At 37.3% G+C, this 22399-nt stretch overlaps 1 protein-coding gene across 1 annotated transcript in view; it reads left to right on the top strand.

Annotated features, from left to right (window-relative positions):
* Positions 1-21951, top strand: part of LOC131425374 (uncharacterized) — a 302108-nt gene extending 280157 nt beyond the window's left edge. Inside the window, exon 4 of the mRNA XM_058587214.1 lies at positions 21840-21951. Coding sequence (XP_058443197.1) covers positions 21840-21847 — 8 coding nt within the window. The 3' untranslated portion in view covers positions 21848-21951. The remainder of the gene's footprint in view (positions 1-21839) is intronic.
* Positions 21952-22399: the final 448 nt, after the last annotated feature.

The following is a 22399-nucleotide window of genomic DNA, read 5'->3' as shown; positions in this document are numbered from 1 at the left end:
CCATGTCGTCACCCATCAATCTACTACTGCCTGCGCCAATGGTTCATTAGTGAAACAACATCTCGTTAATACCTAGGTTCGTTCGTAGCATTCGAACGGTTTAGAAACTGGATTCGTCGATTCAACGTCTTAATAATAAACAAGGTGTCATCGTTTTTGATACGTCCTGCGTCATTTGATCCATTACCATCTTCTCCCATGTCTATCGTTCCGCTCTTTTTGACTCATTTTTCTTCGCCCCAACCACCAACCAGTCATCGATATTCATCCTCAAAGAGGCGTATCCCCTGCGGCAGTAGCAGAAATTAAGCAAACATTAAAATTAGATTAACGCCGCGTGTCTATTGATTTAATAGGATTTCCAGCCAGGCCCACACTCTTTCTAACCCATCGCTGTTGATTGGGGTTCACTGCCTCAAACATCCACACAATTAACAATCTTTTGTCCGCTGATGCTGGAAAAGATCAAGTAAACATTCATCATTTGCCATCCGACTGTCAATATTTTGCTCTGCGGCCGCTTCGATACAGCGATCCGAGCGCTGCTTAGCGACAATAGACAGTGCCAATCGACGTGGGGTGATGATTGATATTAATCCGAAGTCGTGCCGCGGATCACGGCTAAGATGAACAGGTGCCCGTGCAAAGAAACCATTGGCAGGCTTAGGAGCTTATTTCGATTCTGAAGCAACGCGTGCTTCGATCAATTTGAAACGCTTGTTGGTCGGAGCTCTGACAGAAAGCGAGCCGAATGATGCTTCGATCATGTGTCAAATGTGAATAAAAGTGGCACGCATTCGCGCAATCAGTTAACGAACCTTTTAACATCCTGGGCAAACTAAGCTGGACGTAGTCCGTCCTGGGGATTATCTATGCATATTAGATACAGAATCTGATGCTGATATAAGTCGTGATCGGCAAAGCTGACAACGAATATCCTGCACAACTTGATTATTTATGATTGAGTAGAATACCAGTGAACTGTAAACTTTGAGATTAATTATTTAAAAAAATATCGTTTGATGTCCGAATGCTTGATTAGTTGGACGGAAAAACGATAAAAAAGTGATATATTTTCCACCCAATAGATAAGTCGTGTGTAAGAAGCAGGCGTGGCAACTATTGGGGGGAGAGGGGGGAAGGCAAAGCACTTTTAGACCCTCCAAAAATTTATTGGAGTGGCCATGCCCTCCCAATATTTTGGCAACTGGAATAAATATTTGAATATTTGCTAGAAACATCTTATGCGTTTATCCTCGTAGTTCGTCTCCGTTATCATTCATGTTCCTCAACTAAGTTACTACAATTTTTAAACAAATTTACTACAATGTGAAATGTGATATACTTTACAACTTTCGAGTATTGGTTATTACTGGAATGGTAAGGAAAATGTTAGTGATCGTGTCAAAACATTCGGAAGAGAAACTAAACTGTAGTAACTTGGTTGCTTTTTATTTGCTCTAACCTCTCTCCTACCTTTATAAAAAGGTTCCATATATTGCAAAGTTTATTGATCTGTAGTAATAATTTTTTGTGCTCCCCTAATATTTCATGGAAGGTTTTCGATGTTGTGTCATGACGCGAATTATTTCGTTCACTTTGATTAAATTGAGAGAAAGCGTCGATCGGAGCAGATATAATTAAGCTCATTACTAAGTTATTACGTTTCACAGTGTAGTCATTTTGTACTGATGGCATTTCACTAGAGTGATACACCAGGGCGTAGGTTTCAATTATACACTGCGGATACATCTGCTGCGCTCCACACAAAGAGGAAAGCGCACTTCTTCTCAGTGTCTAGACAGACAGACTTTGAGAGCGTGCTTTTGTTGAAAGAAGCTGGTGCGAGAGAATAACATTCTCTTTGCACGAATCGCTCTCACGTGCTCTCGCCAAAATACACCCAAGTGATCCCTGGCGCGTGATGGTGAGCGAGCACTTCTGTGAACTTCAATTAATAGAGAGTAGATCTGGCCTTGCTATGAAAAATTTGCAATAAAAACCGAAAATTTAACGATAATCTGTTTTAATTTGCTGATTTTGCGTGCCCCACGCTTCTTCTACGCAAACCATACACCAGAGTGCTCACCGGCGTGTACACCTCTGTGAAAGTATCTGCATCCACCTCAGAGAATTTATTAGCTCTGCTCTAGCACTTTGATGCGGTTCAGTGAAGGAGGTTAAAGAAAATAAACAAACGCACTCATGATGCGTGCACACTTTATACAACAGTGGTGTATATATGTGTAAGAGAAGAGCTATCGTTGAAGTTGTCAGTGCGAGGGAAGAAATTTTGCTTGCTCTTCGTCACACAGAGGAAATGGACATCTCTGCAGTGAAAAACAAGTGTATGGAAATCCTTGTGCGAGAATCATGTATGTGTCAGTGGTGTATGTAAAGCTTCAGTCTCACCAGGCCAAGGGTTGTATGCGTCTGATTGAAATGCGAGCCTATAAAAGATGCGTAAATGTAAGGGTTTCCAAAATAGTTTAGGATGGACGCCAAGTGCAAATTAAAGGGAACAAAGTCTAGGTTTTCGGTTCACGTTTTCGATGTTCATCGAATATTCACATGCAAATTAAAAACTTTGTATTGTAAATGATGATCGATCGACATCATTGCTGATCAAATATTGCACTCTCACGATTGTGCAACACTATTTTTTATTGTTACTATTTAACCAAAAAAATCAATCAACTATTTAAAATGTTAGTTGCTTTGTCCCACATGAGCAGTTCGAATAACTGCAAATAGTTGTACTTTGCAGTTTTTTCATCCATTTAATTTTCTCCGATATGGCTGAATCACATTCAACTTTTTAAGGCTTGTTTGAAATCTCATCTTGGGTCATTGATCACGTTCGAAGATCGAATGACTAACCCCGATTCCGGAGACTTAGGAATAACTAATTGCATCTTTCATCCGTTCAATTTTCTCAGAGATAGTAAGTCTGATTTTAGCAATCTTAGGCTCATTTGGAGGCTACTATTTAGTAATTGATTAAATTTTTAATACCAAATGGCAAATGTTTCCGAAGATGTAATTGTGTAAGTAACGTAACCGACAAACCGTTGAACTTCCTCGGAGTAATATTGCTACACTTTTACTTCAGGAACGTAAGTGTTAAAGCATACTTTCGTGAATTACCGGAATCAATCTAAAAATTAGATCATATAATTTTTACATTGATTCCAAATGATGAGCTAATCCCAAAACGAAGAAAATGTTGAGTGTCAAAAGACAGGCATTATCGTACCACTTGATAATTAAAGAAACGGTTATTCATAGTTAGTGGCGTATCAGGTGGGGGGGGGGGGGGGGGGGGTTGCGAAGGGGGCACTCGGTCCAGGCGCAAAGGGGGCGGCGAATGTTGGGACCTTTTTTGTTGCTCGTCGAAGTCATCTTTCCGGAGATGGAGTTGAGCTTTTTTTGCTCACTAAACCAACGATGCAGGTGGCAAATTTTATTTTGCCCCGAGCGCCAAATTTTTCCGGTGCGCCACTGTTCATAGTAAGTAACCTCCCTTTCCTCAATTGAAAATATGTCAATTTTTAGGAACATTTGTTTACCCATACTAATGAGCTCTGGAAATTACAAGAGTTTTTACTATTTCGTGATGTAGTGTCTTCACTTATGAATGTTGTCTTTCTGGTTTACTTTGGAATCATTCTTGTGGCTCAATACTAAAAGGCTCAGTTAATTTTATCTTATTCAAAGAAAAATGTATATGAAGAAAATTTGTTTGACTGTTTATCTATAATTCTATAAGTTTGACTGTTTATCTATAATTGCCGATGTTGAAACCGTTGTTGATGGAAGTTCCGTCGCTACCGGTGCCGTTACGTTATTTTCCATAGCACCGAAGCTTCCGCGGCCATCGCGATTACTACGGCTTAGTTTACGTCTTCGTCAACGCTCGGCATTGCCATATTTTATGTGTGGAATGAATCGGCAGCCTCATCTTGAGTATTACTGAAAGAAAAATAATTAAATTAACGGTATTTATTAATTACTTAAAATTTATGCTGTTTCCCTTGTAAGTTAAAGCCATTGAAAAGTTTTCTCTGGTTACAGTGTCATAAACTTGTATAAAAGAATGGATTCAAATAAAAGGTTTCATCCAAATCCGACTTCTAGTTCCAGCAAAACAGAATTTTGAGTCCTCAAAAGCTTCTGTTATATACGTTTAGGACTTCGCGATCGAGAATGATATTTACGTTTTTAACAGACAGAACTTTTCCATTTGGAAGTCATTATTGACCATTTAAATAAAATTGGTGATTGTACCCGAGATTAGCACCCCTATTCTGTACGTCGATCGATTCGAAATATTCCGATCGAATGTGCAATTTCCATTCTGCATTCCGTTCGAGATGGGTATGAACTCGAATATCATTCATTCGAGTTGTTCAATTTTTGAACATTACTCGATCGACTTGCGTACGTATTACTTCTGTTCGTTTTAGAATCGTGCTAATTTGTTTATACAAGTGTGGCGGTATGAATAATATGAAAAGAACGTGTAAGTAGTGTTGACAGCTTTGATGGTTACTGTTCGAAATTTCAAGTGTTCCCGAACGAGAGTCGATCGAATCATACAAGTCGAACGGAATAAAGAATGCAAAATTCGAACTCGAACGAAAGTGTAGATTCGTTCGTATCACAAATCCGTTGGATTGCAGAATGGGAAGAGAACAAGTTGCAAGGTAATCCGGGATAACTTCGTTACTCCGATTCGTGGAGAACGGAAAACATCCAAATTTTTTAGTTCAAATTAGTTGCTGGCCATACAATTAGATACACTGGTTTCGGTTTCAGTTTCCGGAAGTAGTGGTCTAAAACTCCAAAACGAAACTCACATCCATTTCTCGGAGATGATTTGAGGTTTGAGAACAGAGAAGAGTTCGAGGAAGCTAAATCAGGTGAACAAGCTGGATCTTTCCGTTCCATTGAACCTCCTTTAAGGCACTCGTGCCACCTGTAAGCGCTCGTGTCGACCTCAGTCCATTGTTCATTTTTTTCTCTGGTGTATAACATTGGATCCAGCCAAACATGTATTCGAAATGCATTTGCGTTCGTATTTTTAGTTTTAAACAGAAGCCGGATCCAGCGGAAGGATATCTTTTGCATTTGCAGAATCTTTCCGATAATTACAATTGTCTTTTTCCCCCGGTTTTAATCTTCATTTTATGTAGTTTTGAAACTGTCAGTAGTAGTGGAGTTCTGACAATCATGAAACTCTTAAAACCACTATCTCACGGTGTAACCTGCAGACACAACAGCCCTATAACATTCATTAAATTTTTTCTTTTCATTTTTGATTTCGGATTTCATAGCACTAATTATCGAATTGATGCAATATTTTGCACTTCTTGAAGTTAATAACAACCAGGCAATGAAAGAGCCGATATTTTAGCCAAACGTGGAGCAATTGAAGGTGAAATTTATGAGAGACCGATTGCTTTCAACGAATTCTATAGCGCGTCCCGCCAAAGAAAACTTGCCAGCTTCTTGGCATAAAGATGATCTGGGTCGGTGAACGTACTCAATTATTCCGAAAATATCGACAAAGGCATGGTTCAGGGGACTGGATGTGAGAAGGAACTTCATTCGTGTGATGTCCAGACTCATGTCCAATCACTACACGTTAGATGAACATCTCCTTCGATTTGGACTTTCCGAGACTAATCATTGTGCTTGTGGCGAAGGTTACCGCGATATTGACCATGTCGTTTGGACATGCGTGGAGTATCATGATGTCAGATCTCAACTAATAAATTACTTGCGTACCCAAGGTGGACTATCCAATGTCCCAGCTCGCGACATTCTTGCTTGTCGTGACGTTCCTTACATGAAACTTCTTTATTATTTCATTAAGTCCATTGGAGTTCCAATTTAAATTTTATTTTATGTTAGACTGTTTTCTCTTTCATGAGTTCAACCAATAGCCAGCTATCTTATATTAAATAAAAGTGATGAACTAATACTAACAAACCTGAAATAGTTATAAGATCATGTACAACATTTAATGTAATTTATGATAGCAACTCGCTTGAAAAAAAAACAGTGTTTAGATTAACTAATGAATACCAACATACTAATATCATATACAAAATGTATTAGGTTTAAAGTACTATGTATTGTGGATGCCACGGCTAAGAAAAACTTATGTATATTGCCTATGAAATAAACGTTTTTTTGAAAAAAAAAAATTGAAGTTAACAACAATGTTTTTTTTTGTGCTTTTGTTCTCGAGATTCTTCGAGATTTTTTTTTTTTTTGGTTTTGTTCTCTAGGTTTATTCTTTGCAAATCGAAAGTATTTTCCATTACACTATACTGTACTTCGTTTTTGTCGTCTGTGAAAGCAAACAGAACAGCGGCAGCTGAATAAGATACTCTGGATGGTAACGACTAGAAAGGCATTTTGTATTTAACTTCCCCCACGAAGGAAGTGAGTTCCGAAGTGAAATTCATTTCACACACCAAGCTCCCAGTTTTGAAATAATAAATAACCACAGTTTTATTTATTTTATTTTCTTTAGGAACAGGTGAAAGCCCAATGGAAGTGGAATCTCATTGGCTATCTCTTTTTATAACATCAGATTACAATAATCATACACTGCTTACTACCAATTCGAAACTAACCCTACAACTAATCGTAGTACTTAAGAGTTTAGGAATGAACTTTGTACGATACATATAAGAAAAAAAAGTATTATGGGCGTCATTAGTGCGAGTCGATTGAATTTTTAGAAATGGGTGAGAACTAGAATTCGAGAGTTAAATGCCGATAAATGTCGATAGCTAAGGTCAGTGGTCTATCTAGAGCGAAGGTCGGGCGCATAGTTTGCTTACTAAACCGATCCGCCCAGAGATGGAATGATAAAGGGACCTTTTTAGCTCACGAAACCTGCGACCTCCGGGCAAATCATATTTTACCTCGGACGCCACTGGCTAGGAAGATTGTTGGGATCCCTCCAAGAAAAATTGACAAGCCTTGACAGTTAATTCTCGTTTGAAAGTAGTTTGGAAAATAATATATGTTAACTGAATAGATCTGTTGTGCGTTTGCGAGAAAAAATAAATTACGGAACATTTTGAAGCATTCAAAACTTTTCTGTTAAAGTCGCATCAATTAGAAAAGATATCCAACTGCTGAAAGGTCTTTAACAAGATGAAACAATTTCACATCATCGGTGATAGAGAGTATTATACATTGCAGTGAAAGATTTAAATCATTCAAATAAACCAAAAATAAAAAGGTTCACATCGGTTTGGCAACAATTTCAACTGTCAGAGTACTGCCTATTAGATAACACTGCAGCCGATTCAGAAGAGAAACATTAACTTAAAGTCTACCTAGTTTAGGGATAGTGCATGTAATGCCTCCTCTTATTCTTACTTTTCAGTATTAATAACTAATTCTGTTGGTGATCGCAATGGTTATAGTATGAATAACATGAAGCAATCGGAAAAGAAGAGAAATATTTTGCTGGAAAAGAAACGAGGCTTCACCTTAAGTAGCAACATATAACCATTCAGCACCTGACAGGCATCATATTTAATCCTGATAAAACTCAAATATAAAATTGAGGATAGTAACACGAAGCGGGTATTATCCTGTAATAAGTGATTTGGAGTTCCCACAAACCTCACAGTGAGATAGCGGACAACTTGAATAAATTTCATAATCTTCTAAAGCAGGCGATTGTTTATCATTTTCATCAATCACCGTTGTTCAAATATGGTATTGTAGATCTATTCCATAGCCGATGTAGTCCGCTAAAACCAACAGAGCCGCTATAAAAGTTTTCAATCCTTCGACATTCGACTCCAGCTTCAAATGTGCTCGTCAAAATCTTCTCATAGGACTAAAATATGACTTTACCCAATTTTGCCACCGCAGCGCAGCGCCTGCAGGCACTCTGAAAGCAGTCGAAAGTAAAACGATCAAAACATCATGATAGCGAAATTTGTTTTGTCAGTGCCTCACACTGGCGCTGCTGCTGTCTGTCTGTCTATTTGCCGTGCGGTTGGTTTCTTGTGCTTCTGTAGCTTCTGATCCCAGCATGGGAAGCTCGGTTTTTGTTCGGTTTGAAGAAGAAGCAGTAACAATTCTATTATGCTAAATTTATAATGTCTCTCTCATGATATGCCATATTTATCTTCCTGTGTGCCGAGGCGGTAGCTTGAATATGGCGAAAAAATGTCTGCGCGAGACACCTAGCACGATCTACGCGTTTTCTATGCAGTCGACAATTTATCATCTCTGATGTTTGTATTCATGACACAGTTATGCTTAAATCCGAAGCTAGTCAATTTTTGATTATAAAAAATCTAAGCTGTAGGTATGTAAATTAGGCTTCAATTATAATCAGTTTTTTTTTAACTTTGATGAATTTTCCTACTGATTATACCAGGCTGCTCCTTAAGACGTATTTTATAGTCATACTGGCAAAATTCCCTGCGAATTACCAATCCCATAGCCTGTAAATTGTCACAGAGAAATAAATTGGATATTGTGAGTCCCTGATCTAAGAAATTATATATTTAGATGTGGTCTGCCTTGACTGCCTGGGCGATCTATAATAAAACTAAAACTAAAACAACGTATTTCCAGTAAATCGTTTTAGTTTTATTTATTCTTACAGTTCAGTTCTGTCAAATTTAAAACTGGTATACGCTGCCGTTCTATTTTTTGTATTTTTGAAACAAAAATAAAACGTTGATGGGGCTGCCAGTTTTTCTTGTTATAATTAACTTATATAATTTAAATTTTAAAACTGACATAAATTATGCATCTAGAACTGAAACTCTCCTGAACATGCCTTAACGTAAAACGGAATAGATATGAAATAGACCTTCAAAAAGTCTTATACATACTTTACCTGACATCACAAAAAGTATGTCAGATATCAGTGATTTGTTTATATGTTAAGTCAAATTAAAATACGTATAATCGAGTAGGTAAACAAACCACTGTTAACTGTCAAACCTAAACTTTATACTGTAGGAGCTTAAATAAGACAGCCGTGAATGGAATACCTTGAGCAAGATTTTTTCGGAGTTTTGCTCCGTACAAGTACAAGAAAGAATTTTTCAAATGTTACTCCAGGAACTAGTTGTCAAACTCATTCCCAAAGGTCATACGTCGTACGTTACGCAAAAGTTGGACGACTGCGATGGGCTGGGCATGTCGTCCGGATGCCCCGGACGGCAACACAATGAATATGGTTCGGTAAGCACAAGAAAAAAAACCACAAGGGGCAAGGTGGATCGATTAAGAGGAGTAAAATTTACGAAGTATCCGGGCAGCTGAAGAGTGACCATTGATTGAGCTACATGGATACATTTGCTAGCTATAGCAAAGAACATCACAGGACTAAGCTGAAAGGAAAGTAAGTGACGAACCAAAAGCACCGGTAATTTATTTACCGAAAAAATGTCACTGTTGTTCACTACAAACAGTCTCTTTTTCGGTCTTCTGTACAACAAGTTGATGTTTCACCTATTGAACGAATGCATCTAATCGAATCGATCTAAAAATGAATAATACAGCAATATACCGAATGGTATTGGCTCAGTATCCTGAATGGCGTACAGTTGTTTAAAGAAGAGTATGCCTTTTTATGTGACTTCCGACTAAAATCGGGTCACTAGGAAAAATCGCTGATCTCCTACAACGATTAACTAGTTACATATCAATATTGCAAACAAAAAATTGTTCGCTACGGTGAGCCTTGGTAAGAAACCGAAAAAGAAGTCATCTACACTCAAGGACAACAATATTTTTTCTACACCGATCCCAACCAATCTCAACCAAAACTTCTGAGACAAACCTGCACAACTCTTATTTCATCAACAAATGTATCACCTGCAACCAATATAAAACACGATACTTCTGCCTCAGCTAACAACAAATCCAACGTCTGGTAAAATAATAATAAGACAAGAAAACCCCACAACGAAGTTTCCAACCACAACAACAGCGACCCTGTCGTTCGCTTTCACATCTCATTCAAGTCAGTCAATAAAGTGCGCGCATGATCTTCCCTCGTTTCCCTCTCCAAGTTTGTTACGCATGCGCTTGAAGAAGACCAAACCGGCCTATGTAATTTTCGATCAGGATAGAATATTTCCTTGCAAATCACTTGTTACCTATGGCAACCAGCTGGGTACATGTCAATATTATCAAAACGCTGTTCATTACGGTAGACCATGTGATAAATTTGACAAGACAGCAACTACACCAAAGGACAATGGTGCTTCCTCCACACCAAACCCAACGATGATCCCGACAAATATAAGCAATAACAGGACACCGAACCAACGAACGAGAGCGTGAACAGCGAATCACTGCTTTCCCTTCATTCGCTGGATAGCAACGAAAACGCATCTCCTTCTAGGAATATGACTATGAGATGCAGCAATGATTATAACTAATTTTCTAATTTTTTTGATAAACTGCCACGTCAAGCCGAAGAGAAAATGAAACGAAATAAATGCATATAATGAATTTAAAAAAGGTAAAAAAGCAGACAGTCGAGTCAATGGATGAAGATGGGAAAATTGCGCACTACAAAATTGAACCGATTATCGGACCTACTACCCAAGTAGCAATTAAAACTTGTTAAAATTGGCATGTTTCACAATTGCTACAGAACGGTTATTCATGTTAGATACGGTTGACAAATGATTTTTGTAACAAATGTGAAAATCATTCATATTACTGCTTGTGAAACCAAATTAGAAACCTTAACGGGTTATATTCTACATCGGTTTATTTAACTGATTCTACAATAAGTTCGTTTGAGAAGTATCATTTTCGGATTCTACTTAACAAATATTACTGCTATGAAACATATCAAACAAGAAACTTGTTGCACATCATACAAGCAAACTGCGCTTTTTCAATCGCACAATCGTTGCGAGAAAAGTGAAGAAATTCAATGCAATTGCTTTTCACGCCACCCATCAAATTTTGTACTAGAAAATTTCCCAGTATTTTTGTTGTTTTTACCCAATATTTGTCGACTCCAGCTCAGTTTTATTGGTTTCGATTATACAGGTTTTATTCTTAAGATCATTCGTCTCTTCGGGCTAGAAAATCTTTCGGACCCTCTGCTGGGAATCGAATCCATGTGGGCTGGGCGACAAGCATCGAAATTTTCATCACGCTATATCCGTGCCCAGCTCAGTTTGATTAGTTTCAGGATGTTTGAGAAACTTCATCTTTATTATGAACCAAAACTTTTCAATTTGTTTGGTCAGGACCATTCCAACACGTTTTGTGCGTAGTGGCAAAATGCTAGATCATACCAAAACAAAGTTGATCCTTTCTAGTTCTTTATGTATGGCAAAAGACGTTTCCGAGGGTACTTTTCCGTGAAAATCGAACCGTTGGTTGTTCCGGAAATTCACCACATCCACAAATCGCCTGCCAGATCAGGATATTGATGTGGAACACATCTTTATTTTCTATATAGGGGTGCAAATCAGAAATTCAAGAAAAACTACACGTAGAAATGTGGTCAGGTTTTAAACACTTACAGCTCAGTCTATTTTGTATCAATCATTAATATTATTTCATCATTTGATAGGAAATATTTCTACGTTTCGATTTGAAAGTATCAAGCCACGTATTTTCAATTATATATGATTGATATTTGGATTAGTAGCGAGCAGTGTCCTATTTGGCTGCTAAAAATCTCCGACATACCGGATTTCCCTGCCATATACGACGGTTTTGAAGGAGTAAGCGATGTATCAAAGAGAGAGCATCGCTCTGATTGGTCAATCGATGCAAAAGCGAAGCTGTTGGAAGCACGCGAATCTATAAATAGAAGCGAAATTAAAGCTAACGTTTCAGTCCTACGCGTAGTATGCTAGAGGTAGGTTGTTGCTAGACAAAAGCAAGACAAAAACGTGCCAGAAAACGATTTGAAACGGGCTGAGGCCAGTTGTTAGCGTAAAACCGTGCGGCTCGCTGCGCGTATTACATTTCTCTCCATGCTCTCTCTTAAATGTGTAAAATGACTCTCGATGTGGCCGGGTGGCCGGGTGGCCAAGAAAGTTTTGATATTTTCGGTTACAAGTTTGACTACATCACATAAAATCAAATAAAGCTACCGCTTGTTTGGCAGCCTTTTTGAGCCGAGTTTATTTCTCTCTCATGTTTCGTTACGTTACCAGGGAACTAAAATGTGCCACCATAGAAATGGACTTACCATTACAAAAATAATATTCACTTAATTTTTATCGCGACAACATATATGTTTTTATGCACTAATCGCATTCAAATTAAATTATCTAGACATTGTCAGGATAGATTTTTTATCCATGCTTCTGAAGGCGAGATATTCATTGAACAAGTTGAAAGACGGCGTTTTCAGCTAAGCAATTCTTCCTTCAGAAAAAAGACTTTCCCGACCGCTAATGTCAATGAATCATTCTGAAATATTCACAGAATAATCTAAACTAATTTTCTAAGAGATTGTCAGTTGGGTTTTTTGATATTCGTCACTGTTTCTGAGAAAATCAGATTTGAAGCGTGAAAATAGTTAAAGGTCTAAAACACACTGGCCTCATCCATTAATTGGTATGCTCTGATCTTGTGTCATGCAAGCTCGGAATTCCATGTTATGTCGTTTCCCCATGAGAAATTGACAACTATCCCTGGATAAATTTTGAATGTTTAAGATTAATTTTTAATTTATATTAGATGATCTCGATTGATAATGAGAAATAGTTTATCGGTTCAACCGAAATCGCAGAATGGTAGAGAAACTTTACGCTAAAAAACTGCTTGCATAAAAAACTTGAACACAAGCTTGCGAAGAGAAGCTTAATTATCGAAATCGCAAGTATGTACAAAGATATAATTGCATATATTTGGGATAATGGTGTAATTTCGTCGGTCATAAAACAAATGCAAATCAAGACAAATGATGTTCGGTGTTGATTCGGATTGATTGAACTTTTTGATTGTAGATCATTAGAAATTTTGGTTGCCTTGTTCCACATCAATGGCTCTAACAACCCCATGGGGCTGATCCTTGTAGTTTTTTTTTGCATGTTTTGATAATCCCATATTATTTTTCAAACCAATAATGTTTTTTTTAACTAACACAAAATATCGACGATTGCCACACTTCTGAGACATATGGCTTAAAAAATAGCTTTCTTCTAGATCAGTGATTCCTAAACTGGCCCCTTCAACCCAACAGCGTGCAACAACCAGTGCAGTAAAATTTCATTTTCAAATGAAATGATTTTGACGAAAATGAAATTTCTGGCCTTTTACTGTCAGTGTATTCCAATTCATTCAACTGACTTTTGAGGTCATAATCAAATGAGATCCACTGGATTCATCATCAATTGAATAACCATGCCTGATCATTTGAAGTTTCGCTTGTTTCGTTTCAAGCGCCAATGAATCCACCTGTTTATCTGTCTCAGCTGCCAATAGTGAACAAGTTCGGATGAATAGGCATGAAAATCAGTTTGATGACAGAAAATTATTCCAAACGGTACAATAAACATACGGTGTCGGTTTCCATTTGAGTTTACAGTTATCTCCAGGAAGTGTGAATGCATAATTTTCGAATTTTTGGTAGAATTTAGGAAACATTGTTCTAAATTCATGCGATTTTTTTGGATAATTAGGCAATAAATAAAATCAAATCATCAAGATAAGCAATTTCAGGATTTTTCACGTCCATTGGTTTTGAATTAGAATTCTTGGTTATAATATCCATTACATTTATTGAACATGGCCAATTAAGTGTCTAAAACATAAAGCAATTAATTTTTTATGAAGGTGATATAACATTTGTATTATTCTAAAAATTGTATAAATTAAAGTAACAATGAGACCAGTTATAATTGATTACTGCAAATGTTTGTCTTTCGTTTTCCCGCTAAAACACTTTCTCTCGTACACAATACCTTTCAAAGATGATAACGAATATTATCATAATTCTCACATTATTCCGGTAAACGGTACAAGCTGACTGACATCCAGGAAGAAGAGGTTGAATTGTTCTATGAAAGAGGAAACAAAATTGCACATGGGAAAAAAATTGTACGCTGTCTGTCCTGTCTTCACCAGGGCTTAGCCAAAGCGAAAAGTTGTTCGTTTTTGCTGTTCTTTTATCTTTGTTCAACGCTGCCATACCATGATACTACGGACATGAAGCTGCCATATTCACGAACAAAATCTTCTAATTTAAATATTGATTTATCTCAGGAAAAGCTTTGCATATTGAAAAGGTTTGCCTTATCTCTAATAACTCATACCTCATGTGCCGTCTTCGGTGAAATGAAAGATAACTCGAATTGAGGCATTAAAGTCTAGAATAAACCAGGTTATGTTTGAAGTTCTCGTTCAAAGATGTTATAATTAAATATTTTATCGATTAAAATGTTTGTGTTTTTCTCGTGTTGATGAAGATGTGTATGTTTTAATTGCGGCATAATTATAGAAGAAATCGATTATGTCGATTATTTTTGGTAAATTTTGAGTAAAAGAAGCGAATGATATGAAATTTAAAGAAGAATGGATATTCTAGATTCAATTAGTTATAAATTTAGAATATCTATCCTGGTGCAGACGAGCTCAATTCGTGCGCGTCCCTTATGGCCAATTTTAGATGGTGATTTGTCAGCAGTTCTATCATTGATGATGTGATGTGTCCAATTTCCTAGATTTTATTGCTTTTGCTAACTTAAATCGTAAATGACTGACTGCGCTTCCAGTGATAAGTGGGTGTGCTTTTTTCCAATACATACTATGATTGTGTAATGTGCTCAGGTAGTTTTATACACTTATTTTAAGAATATTTGTTTGTCATTTTATCAACTATCATAAATGAATGTATGTTGCAATTGATAAAACTTTGAATAATACTGTTCCTTGTAAAGAAGAAAAATTTTATGCCGGTATTTGCTCACAAATTCATATTTTTACTAAAAGAAATAGAGTAAATTATGATGCATAATATCATGCAAGTAGAAATGAAAAAAAAAATTGAAATGTTTATTTGAAGAGGAATTTTCTTATTTTTATAATTTATGTCGTTTATTCATACCCGGCTTTAACCTAGTTACGGTCGTTCGCCGTAGGCCCTCAGAGCCTCGAAATGTTTTTTCGGAAGCTTGAGCGAATACTATACCTTTTTTTCCTCATATAGAAAGGTTACGCAATCACTGTGAAAACATTTTAAACGAGGCCGACTCAGCTCGACGAACTGAACAAATGTCTGTGTGTGTAAGTATGTGTGTTTGTAACAAAAATTTGCACTCGATTTTCTCGGAGATGGCTGGGCCGATTTTCACAAACTAAGATTCAAATGAAAGGTTTCTTAGTCCCATAGGGTGCTATTGAATTTTACCCGGATCGGACTTCCGGTTCGGTAGTAACGGGGTAGAATGTGCAAAAAAATGAAGTGCACACGATTTTCTCAGAGACCACTCAACCGATTTTTTTCAACTAAAATTAAAATAAAGGTCTTGTAGTTTCATAAGTTGCTATTAAATTTCATCCGGATCCGATTTCCGATTCAGGAGTTACGGGGTGAAATGTGCAGAATGAACCTAAAAAACGTGCTATTGATTTTCTCGGAGACCGCTCATCCAATTTGCACAAGCGTAAGTTCAAATGAAAGGTCTTACAACTCCATATAATCCTACCAAATTTCATCCGAATACGATTTCCGGTTCCGGAATTACAGACTAATTACAGAGAATTACCATGGGGCGCCTTTTCAAGATTTACCCTCTGAGAGAGTGTTAAATATTCGATCGTGAATATCTCTTGTTGTACATAACGTATAAACATCATTTTTGTCTTTCTCACATAAAAAAGTTAATTAATCATTGTAAAACCCGTAGGGCCGATCCGATCAGATGCACATAACAAAATCATTACACAAGTATATCAACAGTTTATATGTATAACAATTTGTGTTATTTTGAGATAATTAACAGATGAAAACAGTTGAAAGTTAAAACTTATGATATCAATATAATAACAAAATCAGTTATAATGTTTTATTTTCATTTGCAAGAGTCATAATAATGTTCATGAATTGACAAAATGAGTTCTTCTGTTGCACAGTGAGGAAAAATAAACCAAAAACGCGACGAATTTTTTGGAGGCATGATACAGCTAACATCAAATCACTTTTGTTGTGTAAAATGGTCAGTAAATTCAATTACATGTATTTAGAAGGACGGCACGAAACGCTATCATGTTCATTTTACCCTAAGTTCCCTTTTAATACTGCATTGTATTCAAGCTTAACTATAAGAGATAAAACCGAAGAACTTGCAGAAGAGCGAATAGAGTGTTTCTGATGTAAAAACGTCTAACAAACCGATTGCATATAGATTTGATGACAGCAGAAATCTCGTTGTACCGTTTTACCCCATTTCATTTCTAGTTATAATATTCAGTTGAAATATGATCTACAATCCATAAGCAGATCGAATACGATTTATCAATATTGGTTCATATTACGTGCATAACATCTGTGATTCAATAAAACACAACGGGAATGACAGTAGTAGCCTGTTTACCCGTTTCGCCCCCAATTTATATCAAAATTCCTATTTCTGGTTAAACTTTCTTTCGCATACCGTAAGCAGGCTGATTGCGGTTAATGAAAATCGATTGATATTACGAAGAAAGACCTAGAAATGAGATTACAAATGAATTGATTTGTACGTAATATGAACCAATATTGGTAAGTCATATTGGATCTGCTTCGGGATTGTAAATCTGAATTCAACATAAAATTATATTTGTGGGAAAATTGGGGTAAAACGATGTAGCACGAAGCATGCGATCATGGCGCAAAGCAAAGTCTTGGCATTACATTCCTTTTGTGGAATTTGGCCTTTCTGTTTCAACAGACTTCGCAGCCGATTCATATAGCGTATAGAATCATTGCATGGCTAGTACTATGGATCCTACTGACGCTAAGAATCCTTCCAGGTCGGGGCTCGAACATACGACAACTGGCTTGTAAAACCAGCGTCCTATGCATTGAACCACCAACCCAGGACATATGGACGATCATGGAGACTATCTGTTAATTAGTTTTTGAGGTTATATGCGAAACATAGAACTGTCTTGTTTAACCAAAATTGGTCCAAACTCCGACCAGTAAAACTTTTTTTTTCTATAAATTCATGGAAGAAGATGACTGGGGGTAAAACAGAATATAGTTATTTGCGGTCAATCGAATTAAAAACAATCCATTTATCTAACTTATAAATATGTCAAGAGTACCTTCCGATTGGTCGAATTCAATTTTTTCCAGAGTTTCACAGTTAGTTTTCAAAGTTAAGTCAGTAAAAAGAGGAATTGGAGCAAAACGGACATGATAGTGAATTTTGCGGATCTTCTAACTATCATAAATCGATTCTACGGAAAAGTCTGCATAAGAAATACTAACTTTGAAAATATTTGCTTAGGTTTTTATAAAATTATTGAGCAAAGTCGCGTTTTTGATTATTTTTTCTCCACTGTTACGATTTTGATACTGCTAGAGTCTTTTTTGTTATTTTAACAGCTTACCAGCCAAAAATATTTCAAAATTTGTTGCAAAATATTTTTGAAATAAATTACTCAAGTTGTTATAATTCCGTTATTACCATCTGATCGGGAAGTGTCACAAACTATTCGACTAATTTCGTCGAGTAGCAAAATGTCTGTGTGTATGTGTTTATGTAATGTAATGTAAGGTCTTTTAATTCCATACAATTTTTTTGATTTTTTTTGATAATCCGATTCTGGAGTTATGTGATAATATCTGCCAAAAAATGAAAATAATTCTATTAATTTTTCCCGAAGATGGCGTGACCAATTTTTACAAACATAAATTTAAATTGAAGGACTTATGATTATTTACAAAACTTCTGAAGTGGGGGAAAAAGAGTAAAGTGTGTTTAAAATTGTATACAATCAAATGTGCGAAACAAACACTTGAAAAATTAACTCCATTCGATAGTCATTTTCAGTAGACGGCCATAAAACGCCCAAATGGATCTCATTCACTTTTCTTAGCGATGGTGTTACCATTTGGACCCTTTACCCCATACCAAAATGTACAGCAATGCGAGCAAGCGAATTTTTTATAACACTTTTTCGGTACGATTAGGTTATCATCTTAGTTTGCCATAAGAGGTACATAGATGCTATAAATATAACAGTTGGGAAGCTTGTCTTAGCTATATTGTAAACGTTCAGGTATCTATTAGTTTAAAAAAAATATTGTAAAATGATTTGAGGATGTATATAAGTTCAGCGCTATGAAATATAAAATACGGTCTAAATGAATAAATAAATAAACAAACGCGAAACATAGTTAAACATTTACACTTTACAAAAAACATATTCACTGGAAACCGCGGAAACATTCGAGACTGGAGAGCAGAAAATAGGGCGGGCGGGATCACAAAATAGTGGGAGAGAGGAGAGCTACTGGTGCGGAAAGTTATAAAGAAAAGTTGATCACATTACATTAGCGCTTCAAGCAAGACAGAAGCTAAAGACATCGAAAGAAAAGTTTCACCGAAAAAGATAAGTGAAAGTTTTAGTAGATTACCTGTGAAATAAAGAAGTTAGAAGGAAGCGACAGAAAAATCAGGTATGAAATGTGAATATTAAAGAAAGCCCCAGTAGCATACCTAATACCGGCCTTGCCATCGGCGTCTAGGACCCATTATATTTACGGAATTAGAGATCATGGCGGCATAGCAGCTTGCTGTACACCCGAGACCAGCGGAATTGCCTACCGGCTTACAGAATAGGGCGGTTAAGCCCTCCGTTCGTCCCTCCCCCAGAACGGCATTTGAGGATAACTGAGACCCGCTCGAGTCAAATCCACCCACCATTGTCCGCAGAACCGCCGAGTAGCAACAGAACAACAGGAGAGAGTTTCCCGCAACGATCAAGCATACACCGGCCACACACTCACACGCACACCTATAAATTGTAAGTTGAGAATAAAAATTTGTAATTATAAAAGAGAAACCGTAGTTTGTTCTTCTGACTGGTGAACAAGTGACCTTGAGCCGACCCTGAAGCCTCCGTGCCTCAAGCTCGTGCTAGCCCTAAAAAGAGGCCTTCGGAGCCCTTCCCAGACGGTCCCCGTGGCTCTGACCAGGGACTAGAGGCTTAAATACCACAACCCGTCCGGTTGTGGTGGAGAGTAACAATGGTTTGACCGATTTTCACAAACTTAGATTTAAATGAAAGGTGCTGTGGTTCCATAGGGGATTTCTGAATTTTATCCGGATCCGACTTCCGGTTCCGGAATTATAGGGTGCAGTGTGTTTAACTAGGTGGATTAAAACAGGTTTTATGTTTATCCATTTGATGTAAACATTGCATTGAGGCGGGGCTGATCGATGGAACGATGTCCTTGGAACACGATTTGCTCTGTGTACGAAATGGATCATCGAAATTCGATTAAGTTAATACTCTCTGGACTTAAGATATTTGCATTTACGAACATAACACATGAAAAAGTAGGAACATACGGAAACATGTAAGACTGTCTGACATACGCTATTGAAAAGTGTTATACAATTAGTTTAACAGATCGGCTGAAAAGTTCGTATCGTTTCCATGAGAGGGCGCCACTAGAATTAAATCCATACCATTTTCAGTTAGTACCAACCTTCAAAAGATACGTGTATAAATTTGACAGCTGTCTGATTATTAGTTTGTGAGATATTGCATTTTGAGTGAAGCTACTTTTGTTATTGTGAAAAAAATGGAATAAAAGGAATTTCATGTGTTAATGAAACACTACTTTTTGATGAAAAAAAATGTTAGTGTTATCCAGACTCTGCACCGGGCGAAACAACAATTCGTAAGTGGTTTGCAAAATTTCGTACTGGTCATATGAGCACCGAAGACGATGAACGCAGTGGACGTCCAAAAGAGGCTGATACCGATGAAAACGTGAAAAAAATCCACAAAATGATTTTCAATGACCGTGAAGTGAAGTTGATCGAGATAGCTGACACCCTAAAGATATCAAAGGAACGTGTTGGACATATTATTCACGAATATTTGGATATGAGAAAGCTTTGTGCAAAATGGGTGCCGCGTGAGCTCACAATCGATCAAAAACAACAACGAATTGATGATTCTGAGCAGTGTTTGGAGCTGTTATATCGATATAAAACCGATTTTTTTCGTCGATATATAGCAATGGACGGAACATGGCTCCATCACTTCACTCCGGAGTCCAATCGACAGTCAGCTGAGTGGACTGCACGCGATGAACCGAACCCAAAGCGTGGAAAGACTCAACAATCGGCCGGTAAGGTTATGGCGTCTGTATTTTGGGATTCGCATGGTATAATTTTCATCGACTACCTTGAAAAGGGAAAAACCGCGTTTGAAGGACGAAATTAAAAAAAAAACGGCCTCATTTGAGAAGAAAACAGTTTTGTTTCATCAAGACAATGCACCGTGTCACAAGTCGATGAAAACCATGCTGAAATTGAACGAATTGGGCTTCGAATTGCTCCCTCATCCACCGTATTCTCCAGATTTGGCCCCCAGTGACTTTTTTCCTGTTCTCAGACCTCAAGAGACTGCTCGCTGGTAAAAAATTTAGAAGCAATGAAGAGGTAATCGCTGAAACTGAGGCCTATTTTGAGGCAAAGGACAAATCGTACTACAAAAATGGTATCGAAAAGTTGGAAGATCGCTATAATCGCTGTATCGCCTCTGATGGCAATTATGTTGAATAATAAAAACGAATTTTGGCAAAAAAATGTGTGTTTCTATAAAACGATACGAACTTTTCAGCCGAACTGTTATGGTCCAGTCTGTGCTCATTCTTGAAAAAGGTTATGTTCTTATAACTGTGACTTGATTTCATTATTATTTGAATACATTTTCTCGTAATCTCGTCTATGTCTTTTGAGTTTAAAAAGACACACTCGTAACTAATCATTTGACCTCTGCCCCCAAAAGCATCTTCAAACGCCCTGTTGTACGAACAAAGCCATCGAGCAAACGAGATCAAGTTAAGTTCACTGACGCATACACAGATAATCAGATCTAGCAATTGCACTTGAATTGAAATACGGCTTACACGAAGCACTTCAGGTCGATTTCGAAAGCTACCGTTGTCGGCTCGCTTGTACGCATAATCGTTATGCTATTACCAGGTACTTACGCACCATCTGACAAACCAAAATAATTCCTCATCAAGTGAGTATTTAGGTCTTCCAACAGTCCAGAGCAGTACGGCGGTGAAAGAAAACCGTCTTGATAAGATAACTGCACGACAAACCACTTAATCTCCTTCCGAACATCATGTTCGATGTACGTAAGGAGGACGAAACAGCGTGCGACTGCCAGACCAGCAGATCCTTATCGAGTCATCGTCTGGAGGAATCTTAGCAGAAACCGACACAATATCTAATTGAATTTTCGCACGCATTCACATCATTATCATATCATGTCGGTTAGCTTGTTTTCCAGTCGGGCGAGAAATTGCATCCCGAAAAACACCATCATTTACGGCGACAGCAGCAATGGGTGAAAAACAAGAGAATGTATTGCCTTAATTAAGCGGACGGCCTGTTCGGATCTTAATGGACCTCGATCGAGAGTCCGAACTGCAACATGAAAACAAGCCTCCTGGATTGTTATTATTAAATGGTGGAGATTTTTTTTACTCGCTGGTTATTTTTATGGGTGCGTGATTGGATCACCGATAACAAGCTATCGATTTCCACGGTTTTCATTATTATGTAATGATAAGAGACTGATCGATTTTTATTTTCTTTCCTATCTTTCGCCAGGTAAATGAAATCATCTCGTAGCGTAATTCATCCCAATAAGAACATTGAACCACTTCATGTTTTGTGTCTGCCGCTAAACCGTAAGTTGTGTATAAACTTTTCTATCTTTTCGGAACAGTCATTTATAAAAGTTAATGTAAAGACACCTATCAAGCGTATTGTAATCCAGAAATTAATTGTGAAGCTTTCTGTAAATGAGAAAGACATTTCGAAGATTGACAGGAGGTAGAAATAATCGCCAAACCTTTCAAAATTTCGAAAATCGTTTAATCATCATCCTTTTCCGATTGATTTAGTGACCATTCGAGATGAAGTTTTGTGTTATTTTTTCTGCCTCCTGGTCATCACTGATAGTACCGGGAGACCGAGTTTTCTGTCACGCCTTTGACAGACTGAAAATTTATGATCTACATTTGGGGGAGGGGGGGACATATCCATGTCATTTCGACGTACCGTACCTGACAGATAAAACATCGAATAAACCGAGCGTAAACTGACACATTCGTTGGAATCTGAATGGCTTTTTAACCGAAAAAATAAGTACTTGCTTTGCTTTACGT

This window comes from Malaya genurostris, chromosome 1 (genome assembly GCF_030247185.1).
Source record: "Malaya genurostris strain Urasoe2022 chromosome 1, Malgen_1.1, whole genome shotgun sequence".
Lineage (NCBI taxonomy): Eukaryota > Metazoa > Arthropoda > Insecta > Diptera > Culicidae > Malaya > Malaya genurostris.
The sequence above is the reverse complement of the archived record's forward strand: the minus strand, read 5'-3'. Positions and strand labels throughout refer to the sequence as shown.